This window comes from Ranitomeya variabilis, chromosome 4, assembly GCF_051348905.1.
Source record: "Ranitomeya variabilis isolate aRanVar5 chromosome 4, aRanVar5.hap1, whole genome shotgun sequence".
In the NCBI taxonomy this organism is placed as follows: domain Eukaryota; kingdom Metazoa; phylum Chordata; class Amphibia; order Anura; family Dendrobatidae; genus Ranitomeya; species Ranitomeya variabilis.
In genome coordinates, this window is record NC_135235.1 from 392,925,670 (window position 1) to 392,939,717 (window position 14,048).

Sequence of the window (14,048 nt, forward strand, 5' to 3'; positions counted from 1 at the left end):
TTTATACGAGATTTATCAGTAGATTTGTGCATAGTTAGGGTTTTACCTAGTGATGTCAGCGTTTCGGGAGTCTCCATAATGACGTCCTTGTAGAGATCCTTGTGTCCTTCTATGTAGTCCCACTCCTCCATGGAGAAATAGACGGTGACGTCCTGATACCTTATAGGAACCTGAGACACAATGATAAAGTCATCATCCAGCCACATTAACCCTTGTGTGGTCATATAATGTCCCAGTATTCCCAGCAGCACTCACCTCTCCAGTCAGCAGATGGATGATCCTCCTGGTGAGGTCCAGGATCTTCTGCTTATTGTTTATCAGTGAGAAGTAAGGATTTTCCATAATGAGACTCAGGGTCTTGAGTTGTTTATTGGACTTTTTCATAGGTCCATAATCCTAAGAACAGATGATGAATCCCAAAAGTCATTGCTGCTAATCCATTATAAATGGCGCGCTAATTTTCATGATATGTGACAAAATACCCAGAACCCCTCACCTCTCCCGTCAGCAGGTAGATGATCTCCAAGGTGAGGCGCAGTATCTTCTCGGTAACGTGACTCTGGTTCCTGTTCATTTTGGTACTGAGGTAGTTTTACTTATACATGAGCTCTGTTTTAGGCACTCCTTTCCTCACACCTACGAAAATAAGAAATATGCCCTATATTACCTAAAATATCACACTATAGATCAGAAAGCTGATGTGGTTTCAGTATGGTCACAGAGTTGGGTTTTTTGTTGAATGAATTTTAGAGGGGATTTTACTCCCAAATCAAAAACAGCTTTACATACTGTTTGAATATTCTTCTTATTGATTTCAATGGGAAAGCATGCAAATTACAGTGCCATTAGTTTGCTGTGCTGATAGTGAAGCTGTACGTCTTCACATGGTTCATTCACCCCCCAATTACCATATCAGCACAAATAATTCACATTTTACAGACCGTCCGGCTGCGACGAGATTCTGATACCGTTTTTGCATAAACAATCGTTTTTTCAAAATGTGTTTTTTTTACTACATGACGAGTTTTAGAGTGAGGACCAAGCTAACAAGCATGCAGTCAAAAACGTAGTGTCAGAGCAGAACGCACATGAACCGGTGTCTAGACATCTTAGTGTAGGTGGTATGTGCTGCCAGACAGCCATGACGGTGGCTTATCTCAGCAGGATACGCCAGACCCCTCTTGCAAATAATGAGTCGGGGTCCCCCACACACATTGGACCATTGTCTGGATCTGGCGATATCGGAAGGTTCAGATAACATTAGTCTAATGTGACGGGGGCATATTACAGTCTACACAGTAGGACCCCACCCGTGTGCTTCCATTCTGATTGGCTCATTCTCTAAGCCACCATAATTTGGATATTATAAGCAAAAGCCACTCCCTGATTGGAGAAATTATATATATATGTTCTCAATGCAAACCATCGACAAAAAAGCACAGACTATTGTACATGTAGCAACTGTTCCTGGAACATGAAATAACTACAGACTGAACCTAACCTACTCCTCACCTTCCCTCTCAGCTCCAAACCTCCAGCCCTCTCTGTGTAGCCCCCCAAGGTCGGCTCCGTGATGGCGTCAATAGTACAAGACTACGGGGCGACGAGAATCATGGGTAATGTAGTCGTGGAATTCCCAGCTCCAGCCTCATTGAATGACCGGTAATAGTATCTTCCTAGAATACGGTATTCATCAAAGTGTCTCTACTTTCTGGCGGCGGCCATTTTGTCGGAGACCACCAGTGCCCGCTCTCCACTGTATTGAGGAGGTGAAGTTTCTGCCGCCCCTGTGGTAAATATATAGTTATTAAGAAATAGCAGGCCGTGGCCACCTGGAAGTCGGAACTAGTAGGTCGCAACTATTGGAACGCAGCAGGGGACCGGAAGTTTAAAGAACAAAACTGAAATCGTGACGTCACTTGCTGGAACGCAAAAATCAGGATGCTAGTGGAACGCTAAACTCGGAAGTGGAAGCGGCTGCTGGTCACGATGCCGAGATTTCCAGTTCCGGTGATTTAGTCAACAAGAGCACCGAAGCCTCGCTGTGTAAGTACGGCTGTTATGTGTGAGAGTCACTGCTGGACACCGTACATGACGGCCATTTCTGTAGTCCCTGTTATGTGCCCAGCGGAGGAGTGAAGTCACTCCATTAAAGAAGAGAAATATCAGGCATTACTAGAGGTGTGCAGGAAACAAATCCTAAAAAAGACCGGGAATGTCTTAAAATGAGAAAAGCCTTATATTACCTTGTTTATTGCTCCCCTGCTCTGGTGGTCTCTCTCTGCATTGATGCCAGTGTGTATGGCACAAATCCAACGATGGGCTGCAGTGGTCACATGTTTGGGTGCAGCCCATTATCGCTGCAGGGCAATGAAAAGAACAACTGTGATCACCAGGGAACCAGGCGGCCCATACCACAGGCACCATCATACAGACACCAGCTGCATGAAAGAAAACCAGTCCATGCTATGCCCCATATCAGGGGAACAGCTCCTTCCCTGCTCATGCAGCAATCGACTAGTTCCTTGGATTAGCGTTCCTTGGATTAGCGTCCCATCACAGAATTTAGTACCTGTAATATATTTATCAAGAAAGGCGGCCAGGCCTCTCAAATTTTGCCAGTGAGTCAGCCATTACATCATGTGGGAAAGAGTTCTGTAGTCTCACTGCTCTTACAGTAAAGAATAACCTCGGATTATGAGTAAACCCTTCATCAGAAAGGTCTTTGTACTGTCCCCTCATATATTTATACATTAACATAAGATCACCCCTTAGTCTTCGTTTTTCCAAACTAAATAGCCCCAAGTGTAATAACCTATCTTGGTATTGCAGACCCCCCAGTCCTCTAATAACCTTGGTTGCTCTTCTCTGCACCCGCTCTAGTTCAGCTATGTCTTTCTTATACACTGGAGACCAGAACTGTGCACAGTATTCTAAGTGTGGTCGAACTAGTGACTTGTATAGATGTAAAATGATGTTCTCCTCATGAGCATCTATGCCTCTTGTAATACATCCCATTATTATATTTGCCTTTGTAGCAGCTGCCTGACACTGGCCACTAAATGTGAGTTTGTCGTCCACCCATACACCCAGGTCTTTTTCAGTGACGGTTTAACTGAAGGTTCTGTCATTTTACATTATATGTTTTACGTCCCCTGCCCAAGTGCATAACCTTACATTTATTTACATTAAACGTCAATTGTCAATTCTCAGATAAGCCTCCATCTTATATAAATCCTTCTGTATTATTATATTATCTTCCTACAGAGTTTAGTATCATCTACAGATATTGAAATTCTACAAGGCCGCTAATAAATATGGTAAAAAAGAGGGCCCAATACTGACCCCTGTGGTACCCCACTGCTAACTGTGACCCAGTCCAAGTGTGTTCCGTTAAGAGCCACTCTTAGTTAGGAATATCAATGAGACATTTGTTAACCCAGTTACATATCTTCCACTAGTCCCACAGCTCTTATGTTATGTACCATCCTTTTATGTGGCACTGTATCAAATACCTTTAAAAATCCCAGATAGATAACATCCACGGCCTTACCCCGGGGTCCAGTCTGGATCTAACCTAATAGAAGCTGACCAGATTATGAGATCTAGACAGTTTGTTCAGGATTTAAAGGGAACGGGCAGCTGATTCATGCTACCTGAACCAATCGCTGTATGAGTCACAGCCTGCATTATTGCAGTTGTGGATGTTTTATTCTCAAATGCTGTGGTATCTCAGAGAAAAAGTACTTTGGAGAGCTCACCAGAGACTCTGTATCTCGGACAAATTGGACATCAACAGGAATAAAGGGCTGCAGCTGCTTTCTGACTTCTTTTTAATGTTCCATTTGTCCAAAGGTGAGAACAGTGCGCTGATTGGGTGCAGGGCTTGTGTGATGTAACATGGTGATGTGAGCATTGGGAGAGCGAGTGCCGATACCGCCAGCATGGGAGGTGAGAATAAGGACTGTCTCACACTTCTTTTTATTCAGGAAAATGTTCTTTTAGGCCCATTTTCTCACTTTTTCAAGAGCTAACATGAAAAAGCAAATCAGGAAGATTGTTACCTAGGTTCTTCTGAGTGAGGAAATACCCCCACAAAAAGAGATGGACACACAGCAGGGCTCGGAAGGGAAGAAGTGACATTTGGAATGTATATTTGTCTGAAATAGATTGCAGGCGCTATGTCTTATTTGCCGAGCCTCTGAGGTAGCAAAACAACAGAAACCCCAAAAAGTGACCCTATTTTGGAAACTAAACCCATCAAGGCATTCATCTAAGGGCTGTGATGAGCTTGTTAAACCCCTAGGTGCTTCACAGAACGTTTTAAAATGTGGATGTAAAAACGAAAAATGTTTTTCTGCTAAAATGTTGTTTTGGCCCCAAATTTGTAATTTTTACAATTGATAATTGGGAAAAAATGGACCCCATAATTTGTATTGCAATTACTTCCGAACACAAAGATTCCTCATATGTGGTCAAAAACTGATGTTTGGGCACACAGCAAAACTCGGAAAGCAAGAGCGCTATTTCTTTTTTGGAGCATAAATTTGTCTGGAATAGATTGTGAATGCCATGTTGCATTTGCAGACCCCCTGACATGCCAAAGCAGCGCAGCAGGAACCCCAAAAGTGACCCTGTAGAAATTGCATCTCTCCATGAATTCTTCTACAGCTCCAGTGACTATTTTGTAACATCCTCATTAGGCTTTATTCTGGAGAATTGCAAATGGGCCAGTTTAGCGCCTAAACATTGTGTCCCCATACAGTGTAGTACCTCCATACATTGTGCCCTGCTTGTGCTTCTGGTGATATGCACTGTTAAATTAAGTAACTTCTCTCCATTACAATAATGCCAAACATGTGGCTACTTACTGTGATTTAGGTACAGTGGGGCTTAGGAGGGTGGAATTTGGAAGCGCAGAATTCACTTGATTTTATTTGAGGGGATGGGAGCCATGTCACTTTCCAGAGTCCTCGTTCTTTCAGTAACGTGGAAGCCCTTATGTTTCCAGTGACAGATGACGGACTTGAGTGGGGACTGGTTTTGTGCAGGATAAAGTACGGTTTTTAATGGTAACGTTTTGGGGTACATAACATTTTCTGATTGCTTCCAGTATAAGGCTGGGATCATATTTTTGTGTTCTATTCTGAACACTTATTTCCATTTACATCCCACAAAAATGCGATTCAGACATATTCCCCGACAGAACCACTCACCATAATGAGGCAGATGGAGACACTTTGGATTCCATTTGCTGTCTGTTCCGGTGGTATCCATCTTTTTAGGAGCTCACAGAACTCTGGTGGTCCACACTTGTGCGCTAATATGACCCCTAAAATGGTGGGACATTGCCGGAATAGAGATCAGATGGAGTCCAAAGTGACTCCATCTGCCTTATAAGTGAGTGGTTCTGTCTGAGGTTTTGCCTGAATCACATTTTTGGGGAATTTACACAGAAACCCTGATGTAAGTGCTCAGCGGAGAGTGCAGGATAAATGTGAGCCGAGCCTTGTACTGATTTTTGGGAGAATGAACATATAGACAGCAGTACAAGACTAGTTTTTATTTTTGTGTAGTTCACTGTGCGGTTTAAATGATAAGGCGGATTTATTCTTAGGGTTGGTGCGATACCAAATGAATATAGTTTTTTAGATCTTGCTGCTATCAAAGAGTGAAAATGCTTGTTTATAACAAAAAAAGTTATTTCGTTGCCATATTCTGAGAGCTGTAACTATTTTTTATTGTTTGGCGAACATTGCTGTATGGGGGCTTATGTTTTGCGAGACGAGATTGAGATTTGTTTGGTACCATTTTGGGGCACATAACATGTTTTCATCCCTTTTTATTCAGATTTTGCAGACACAGAATGAACAAAAATCAGCAATTCAGTAATTATTGTTTATTTTTTTGCACTGTTCAACATGTGGTAAAAATAAGACCAATTTTATTCGTCTGGTCTTTACAATTACAGCGATACCAGATATTGTGCCTGTGAGAAGACCCTGCTTATAGCTGGATCTCACAGGCCACTGTACTCCGTGGTCATCAGATACCCTCAGGGTACCATGGCAACATAGGCACCTGAGATTACGATCGCAGGGGGTCGATTCTGCCATAAAGGGTCTTTAACCCCTTCATGACCTTGGGATTTTCCATTTTTCTGTGTTCGTTTTTCGCTCCCCTCCTTCCCAGAGCCATAACTTTTTTATTTTTCCGTCAATATGGCCATGTGAGGGCTTATTTTTTGCGAAACGAGTTGTACTTTTGAACATCATTTTTTTAACCATGTCGTGTACTAGAAAACGGGAAAAAAAATCCAAGTGCGGTGAAGTTGCAAAAAAAGTGCAATCCCACACTTGTCTTTTGTTTGGCTTTTTTTTGCCAGGTTCACTAAATGCTAAAACTGACCTGTCATTATGATTCTCCAGGTCATTACGAGTTCATAGACACCAAACATGTCTAGGTTCTCTTTTATCTAAGTGGTGAAAAAAAATTCCAAATTTTGCTAAAAAAATTAAAAAAAACAATTGCGCCATTTTCCGATACCCGTAGTGTTTCGTGATCTGGGGTCGGTTGAGGGCTTATTTTTTGCGTGCCGAGCTGACGTTTTTAGTGATACCATTTTGGTGCAGATACGTTCTTTTGATCGCCCATTACTGCATTTTAAAGCAATGTCGCGGCGACCAAAAAAAACGTAATTTTGGCATTTCAAATTTTTTTCTCGCTACGCCGTTTAGCGATCAGGTTAATCCTTTTTTTTATTGATAGAACAGGCGATTCTGAACGCGGCGATACCAAATATGTGTAGGTTTGATTTTTATTGTTTTATTTTGAATGGGGCAAAAGGGGGGTGATTTAAACTTTTATATTTTTTATTTATTTCATATTTTTTAAAACTTTTTTTTTTTTACTTTTGCCATGCTTCAATAGCCTCCATGGGAGGCTAGAAGCTGGCATAGCCTGATCGGCTCTGCTACATAGCAGCGATCATCAGATCGCTGCTATGTAGCTGAATTACAGGCTTGCTATGAACGCAGATCACAGGGTGGCGCTCACAGCAAGCCGGCATCAGCAACCATAGAGGTCTCAAGTGACGGGGGTCGGCGATGAGCGCATTTTCGGACGTGCGGCCGGAAGTGGTTGTTAAATGCTGCTGTCAGCGTTTGACGTTTGACAGCGGCATTTAACTAGTTAATAGCAGCGGGTGGATCGCAATTCCACTCGCCGCTATTGCGCGCACATGTCAGCTGTTCAAAACAGCTGACATGTCGCGGCTTTGATGTGGGCTCAGCGCCGGAGCCCACATCAAAGTAGGGGATCTGACCTCGGACTTACTGTCCCATCCGAGGTCAGAAAGGGGTTAATAATCCAAGCCCATAACCAGGGCTGTGGAGTTGATAAGCCAAACCTACGACTCCTCAATTTCCCTGAATCCCGATTCGACAGCACTGCCTCACTACTGAGCATGTACATGAAGTGCAGCACAGATTCATCTCCACTAAAAGCCAAGATCCTTAGATCAGGAACAGAACAGACATTTACAGAACATTTCATGACTTTTCCAAATTCTTATGGAAACATTTACAACACTGAAGTACTGTACTACTACTGCTCCGATTCTATGGAATGCACTACCCAGGTTAATACAATTAATCCCCACAGTTTTAAGCGTGCCCTGAAAACGCATTTGTTCAGACTGGCCTACCACCTCAACGCATTAACCTAACTATCCCTGGGTGGCCCATTCAAAAAACTTAAACCATAATCAGGTTCCTCACATCATGTTCTCATACACCTCATGCAGTTAATAGCCCTCTGTGTCTGTACTGCTACATATTTAGGCTGATAACTGGTTCATACAGCTTTACATGAATACTGGATCCTTACACTATGGCTGGTCCGAACAACAAAAGCAATTGTTACCATCCACCTCTCGTGTCTCCCCTTTTCCTCATATTTTGTATGCTTGCGAGCAGGGCCCCCTCTCATCTTGGTATCTGTTTTGATCTATGTGATTATTGTTATGCTGTAATGTCAATTGTATGTACAATTCCCCTCTAAAATGTAAAGTGCTGCGGAATATGCCTGCGCTATAGAAATAAAATTGTTATTATATGATTATTATATATATTTGGAGTCGGTGCATTTTACATCGACTCTGACTGCGCCAAGATGGACACCGACTCAACAACTCCAACTCCACAGCCCTGCCCATAAGCAGTACCACAGGCCCATCCATCTCATCTGTTAAGAGTCACTGTAATCTTACCAGTCCATAAAACCTTTGAAAATTCAATCTTCAGGTATTTCTTGGCCCAGTCTTGATCACTTCTGTGTCTTGTTCAGTGGTGGTTCTGTTTCAGCCTTCCTTACCTTGGCTATGTCTCTGAGCACCGAACACCTTGTACTTCTGTGTCTTGTTCAGTGGTGGTTCGGTTTCAGGCTCCCTTACTTCTGCCATGTCTGTGAGCACTGAACACCTTGTACTTCTGTGTCTTGTTCAGTGGCGGTTGGGTTTCAGCCTCCCTTACCTCGGCCATGTCTCTGAGCACCGAACACCTTGTACTTCTGTGTCTTGTTCAGTGGTGGTTGGATTTCAGCCTCCCTTACCTCGGCCATGTCTCTGAGCACCGAACACCTTGTACTTCTGTGTCTTGTTCAGTGGTGGTTGGATTTCAGCCTCCCTTACCTCGGCCATGTCTCTGAGCACCTTGTACTTCTGTGATTTGTTCAGTGGTGGTTCAGTTTCAGGCTCCCTTAGGCTTCTTTCACACTAGCGTCAGCACGGGGCCGTCGCTATGCGTCGGCCCGACGTGCCAACGCGCATTGTGAAAGTGATGCCTGACGTGAGCAGCGGAAGCAGTCTTACGACTCTTCCGCTGCCCCATTGTAAGGTCCGGGGAGGAGGCGGAGTTTTGGCCGCGCATGCGCGGTCGAAAATGGCGGACACAACGTGCAAAAAAACTTAAAATGTAACACTTTTTTGTGCCGACGGTCCGCCAAAACACGACGCAACCGTTGCACGACGGTTGCGACGTGTGGCCATACGTCGCAATGCGTCGCTAATGTAAGTCTATGGGGAAAAAAACGCATCCTGCAGACAACTTTGCAGGATGCGGTTTTTCTCCTAAACGACGCATTTTGACGTACAGCAAACAACGCTAGTGTGAAAGTAGCCATACCTCTGCCATGTCTCTGAGCACTGATCTTCTTTACTTCTGTATCTTGCTCAGTGATGGTTCTCAACACACGTTTTGCAACCCTGTTGACTGTTCACAACAAAATGTTTGGTTATGTGATCACCCCCCAATGTCTTATCAATTTCAATAGTTCTGCATTCCTGTCAGACTGGGAACAGTTTGACTTTTCAGAGTCAATAAATCTCTTTGTTGGCTGATTTTTGCCTGGGGAAACAAGCTGCCTAATAATTCTGCACACCCTGATAAAGGGTGTTGTATCCTTAGGTCGCCCCTCCATCATTACACAAATACACATCACCTGATCTGTTTCACAAAATAAGCATTCACGTTTATTCAGCTTGGAGTTGGAAAATCTGCGTTCCCCGTTCCGCTAATGACCTTAGACTTTTCTTGTGCTGCGCAAGTTCTCTGGAATGCACTACCACCAGAGAATCCAGTTAATTCCCAGTATCCAAAGTTTGAAAGCTCCATAAAATGACATTTCCTTAGCCTAGCCTATCAATTCAACTTATTAACCCCTTCCAGACAAATTATGTTTTTGCGTTTTCGTTTTTTCCTCACCTTCTTCCCTTAGCCAGAACTTTTTTATTTTTCTGTCCACATAGGCAAACAAGTTGTACTTTTGAATGACACCACTCATGTTACCACATAGTGTACTGGAAAATGGGAAACCATGTGCAAAGAAATTGTGAAAAAAAAATTAAATAATGCAATTTTGACATTTGTTTTTGGGAATTGTTTTTACGGTGTACATTTTATAATAAAAATGACCTTGCAATATGATACTTCTAATTAGTATGATTATGGCGATGCCAAACATTCCAGATTTTTTTAATTATTTTAGTGGGGGGAAAAAAAGTTTGCAGAAAAATTATTTGGGATTGTGTAGCCATTTTCCCAGACCCATAATGTTTTCATTTTTTTGTCGAACGAGCTTTGTGAGGGCTTATTTTTGCGGGGCGAGACAACATTTTTCTTCATGCCCTTTTTGGATAGTTGTGACCTTTTGATCACTTGTTCATTTTTTGTGGTATTGCAGGAACCAAAAAAATAATAATTTTGGTTTTCTTGAATTTTTTTCATTTACGGCATTTACCGATCGTACCACTTACCACTTACAAGGCTTAAGGCTGCTGCCGACCTACAAGGAGATAAGTGCATAGAACTGGTGAAACAAATGGGCTATTCTGCGCTGCCGTGGAGAAAAAATGAAGGATGCCAATCCAATTCGTCAGCACGTTTCGACGTATATACCCCCTTCATCAGGACAAACCACAATACAGTTAGCCACCATAGGCAAAATTTTAATTTTTTTTTTTTAACACTACATCTGTTTATTTCAAACAACAATATTACTATTTAGTTATTGTTTCATTATGATTTTTGAATAATGTGCTTTCAAGCTGCGACATGTGACATGCAATTCCTGACCTCGGGTGAAATGTCACACCCCAGGCAATAAGTTCTTCAGACCTCTTGGGTTTCATGTGCATTTTTTAAAGCTTTGCCTATTTATATCTATCTTTGCTGACTGTATCTTACCGTTGTTTATCATGATGAGGAAGTTATATACTTTGAAACATGTTGACGAACAAAACCATCTGAAGTTTCATTGGCATCCTTAATTTTTTTTTCTCCACAGCAGTGCAGGATAACCCATTTATTTCTCCAGTTCTGTATATTTTTTAATTTTATTATCTTCATTTTCATTCTAAGGAAATAGATGTAATTTGAACTTTTATGATTTTTTTTTATTTTTTTCAGATTTTTGTTTTTATTTTTTTTTTTAATTTCTCACTGTTTTTGTTAGAGAGACTTGAAGCTGCGATTGTCCGATCGCTTGTGCAGGGCTTCAACGGAGCTCCGTAATGACAAGCATAAGGTATTCCAACAGATACGCTGCTGTAATAGCAACTCGCCGGCAACTTCGCGATCATGTCATGAACGTGCCGATGGGCGTATGGCATGACGCACCCCATGCATTTAACAAGTTAACAATAGTGAGGGCTCCTCTCCAACCACGATAGATAGAGGTAGGTTCTGGCTTTAATACACAGCCATCTCCTGCTGAGTATGGGACTAGCTCACCTCTCGAATCCACTCCATACACCTGCTTCCGACTTGTACTGTACATGTACGGTGGATGTCGTGAAAGGGAAATCTGCCAATTCTCTGTTCCCCTTTAGGACAAGATTGCGAGGAACATTTTTCTGTCGCTGGAGCTGTGTGGGGCCTTGTTTCTTGCGTAGCAAGCTGAATATTGCGATGATACAGTTTTGGAATACATATAATGTCTTGATCACTTTTTATTGCATTTTTTGGGGTAAATTTTGTTAACCAAAAACATATAAATTCTGGTGTTTTGATTTATTCCATATATGTAAAGTCTCGATGTGAGGGGTATCAGAATAAGTGCTAACATGAGAAAAAAAAAACCAAAGAATTAAGATAAAATATAACTTTTAATGTTCGTTATTAAAAACGGGACATGCAACAAAAACAAACACCACACAAAAAAAATGCACACTGCATTCACCTAAAGATGAACCCCAGTCTGTGTCCCTGCCTGGCTGCGGAGGTTGGCACCCTATAACAACCCACACGAGAATGGTGCCCCTGCTCACCGACGGCTGACCCTACCATCCTGTTGTGCCCTATCAATAAGTGCCAGCTGATACACTTTCACAACATGTGAAGACAGTACCCAATAGTCAGAAATAGGTCAGAAACAACAGGCAGTGCACCTGTATATATACAGTTATATGAAACAGTTTGGGCACCCCTATTAATCTTAAGCTTAATGTTTTCTAAAAATTGTTTTTTTTGCAACAGCTATTTCAGTTTCATATATCTAATAACTGTTGGACACAGTAATGTTTCTGCCTTGAAATGAGGTTTATTGTACTAACAGGAAATGTGCAATCTGCATTCAAACAAAATTTGACAGGTGCATAAGTATGGGCACCCTTATCATTTTCTTGTTTTAAATACTCCTACCTACTTTTTACTGACTTACTAAAGCCCTTTTTTTGGTTTTGTAACCTCATTGAGCTTTGAACTTCATAGCCAGGTGTATGCAATCATGAGAAAAGCTACTTAAAGTGGCCACTTGCAAGTTGTTCTCCTGTTTGAATCTCCTCTGAAGAGTGGTATCATGGGCTCCTCAAAACAACTGTCAAATGATCTGAAAACAAAGATTATTCCACATAGTTGTTTAGGGGAAGGATACAAAAAGCTGGCTCAGAGATTTAACCTGTCAATTTCCACTATGAGGAACATAGTAAGGAAACGGAAGAACACAGCTACAGTTCTTGTTAAGGCCAGAAGTGGCAGGCCAAGAAAAACATCAGAAAGGCAGAGAAGAAGAATGGTGATATCCGTCAAGGACAATCCTCAGACCACCTCCAGAGAGCTGCAGCATCAACTTGCTGCAGATGGTGTCACTGTGCATCGGTCAACTATACAACGCACTTTGCACAAGGAGAAGCTGTATGGGAGAGTGATGCGAAAGAAGCCGTTTCTGCAAGCACGCCACCATCAGAGTCGGCTGAGGTATGCAAAAGCACATTTGGAGAAGCCAATTTCTATTTGGAAGAAGGTCCTGTGGACTGATGAAACAAAGATTGAGTTGTTTGGGCATACAAAAAGGCGTTATGCATGGCGGCAAAAAAACACAGCATTCCAAGAAAAACACTTGCTACCCACAGTAAAATTTGGTGGAGGTTCCATCATGCTTTGGGGCTGTGTGGCCAATGCCGGCACCGGGAATCTTGTTAAAGTTGAGGGACGCATGGATTCCTCTCAGTATCAGCAGATTCTTGACAATAATGTTCATGAATCAGTGACAAAGTTGAAGTTACGCAGGGGATGGATCTTTCAGCAAGACAATGATCCAAAACACCGCTCCAAATCTACTCAGTCATTCATGCAGAGGAACAATTACACTGTTCTGGAATGGCCATCCCAGTCCCCAGACCTGAATATCATTGAACATCTGTGGGATAATTTGAAGACGGCTGTCCATGCTCGGCGACCATCAAACCTAACTGAACTGGAATTGTTTTGTAAAGAGGAATGGTCAAAAATACCTTCATCCATGATCCAGGAACGCATTAAAAGCTACAGGAAGTGACTAGAGGCTGTTATTTTTGCAAAAGGAGGATCTACTAAATATTAATGTCACTTTTCTGGTGAGATACCCATACTTATGCACCTGTCAAATTTTGTTTGAATGCAGATTGCACATTTTCTGTTAGTACAATAAACCTCATTTTAAGGCAGAAACATTACTGTGTCCAACAGTTATTAGATATATGAAACTAAAATAGCTGTAGCAAAAAAAACAATTTTTAAAAAACATTAAGCTTAAGATTAATAGGGGTGCCCAAACTTTTTCATATAACTGTATATAATCAGATCAGGGAAAAGAAGTGAAATACCATGCTTGATACAGATGATATTTGACAAAAATTGATAAGAGAACCCCTCTCTCTACACTGTACCTCCGCTGCACTTTTTTAGTGTGGCGTTTGTTTTTGTTGTATGTCCCGTTTTTAATAACTAACATTAAAAGTTATATTTTATCTTAATTCTTGGGGTTTTTTTTTTTCTCATGTTAGCGCTTATTTCATATATGGTTTACTGTATGGGTTACTTAATTTTAGATTTTCTTAGATTAGACTTTTGCGGACCTGGCGATACCAAATGTCAGTTTTTTGAATTCTTAATTTTTCTTTTTTTTTTTTTAAATTGGATAAAGGTGTTTATTTTGTGTCTCTCCCTTTGATGTGGGCTCCAGCAATGCGCAATCATCTTTTCTGGCAAATAGTTGATTTGATCAGCTGACAT

The 14,048-nt window shown here is 41.7% G+C and overlaps 2 protein-coding genes across 5 annotated transcripts in view; one reads left to right on the forward strand and one right to left on the reverse strand.

Annotated features, from left to right (window-relative positions):
* LOC143767171 (uncharacterized) overlaps window positions 1-1,776 on the reverse strand; it is a 42,184-nt gene extending 40,408 nt beyond the window's left edge. Inside the window, exons 1-4 of the mRNA XM_077255256.1 lie at window positions 1,513-1,776; window positions 497-636; window positions 256-396; window positions 47-170 (exon numbers count right to left, since the gene is read on the reverse strand). Coding sequence (XP_077111371.1) covers window positions 47-170; window positions 256-396; window positions 497-574 — 343 coding nt within the window. The 5' untranslated portion in view covers window positions 575-636; window positions 1,513-1,776. The remainder of the gene's footprint in view (window positions 1-46; window positions 171-255; window positions 397-496; window positions 637-1,512) is intronic.
* A 63-nt stretch (window positions 1,777-1,839) lies between these two features.
* Window positions 1,840-14,048, forward strand: part of LOC143767187 (uncharacterized) — a 45,941-nt gene continuing 33,732 nt past the window's right edge. The window contains exon 1 of one of the 4 annotated variants that reach the window (XM_077255294.1): window positions 1,840-2,046. The gene's annotated coding sequence lies outside the window, so the exon portion shown is untranslated. Of the gene's footprint in view, window positions 2,047-2,133; window positions 2,182-14,048 lie in introns of those variants that run through there. The other 3 variants (XM_077255295.1, XM_077255291.1, XM_077255293.1) reach the window with 3 other exon arrangements.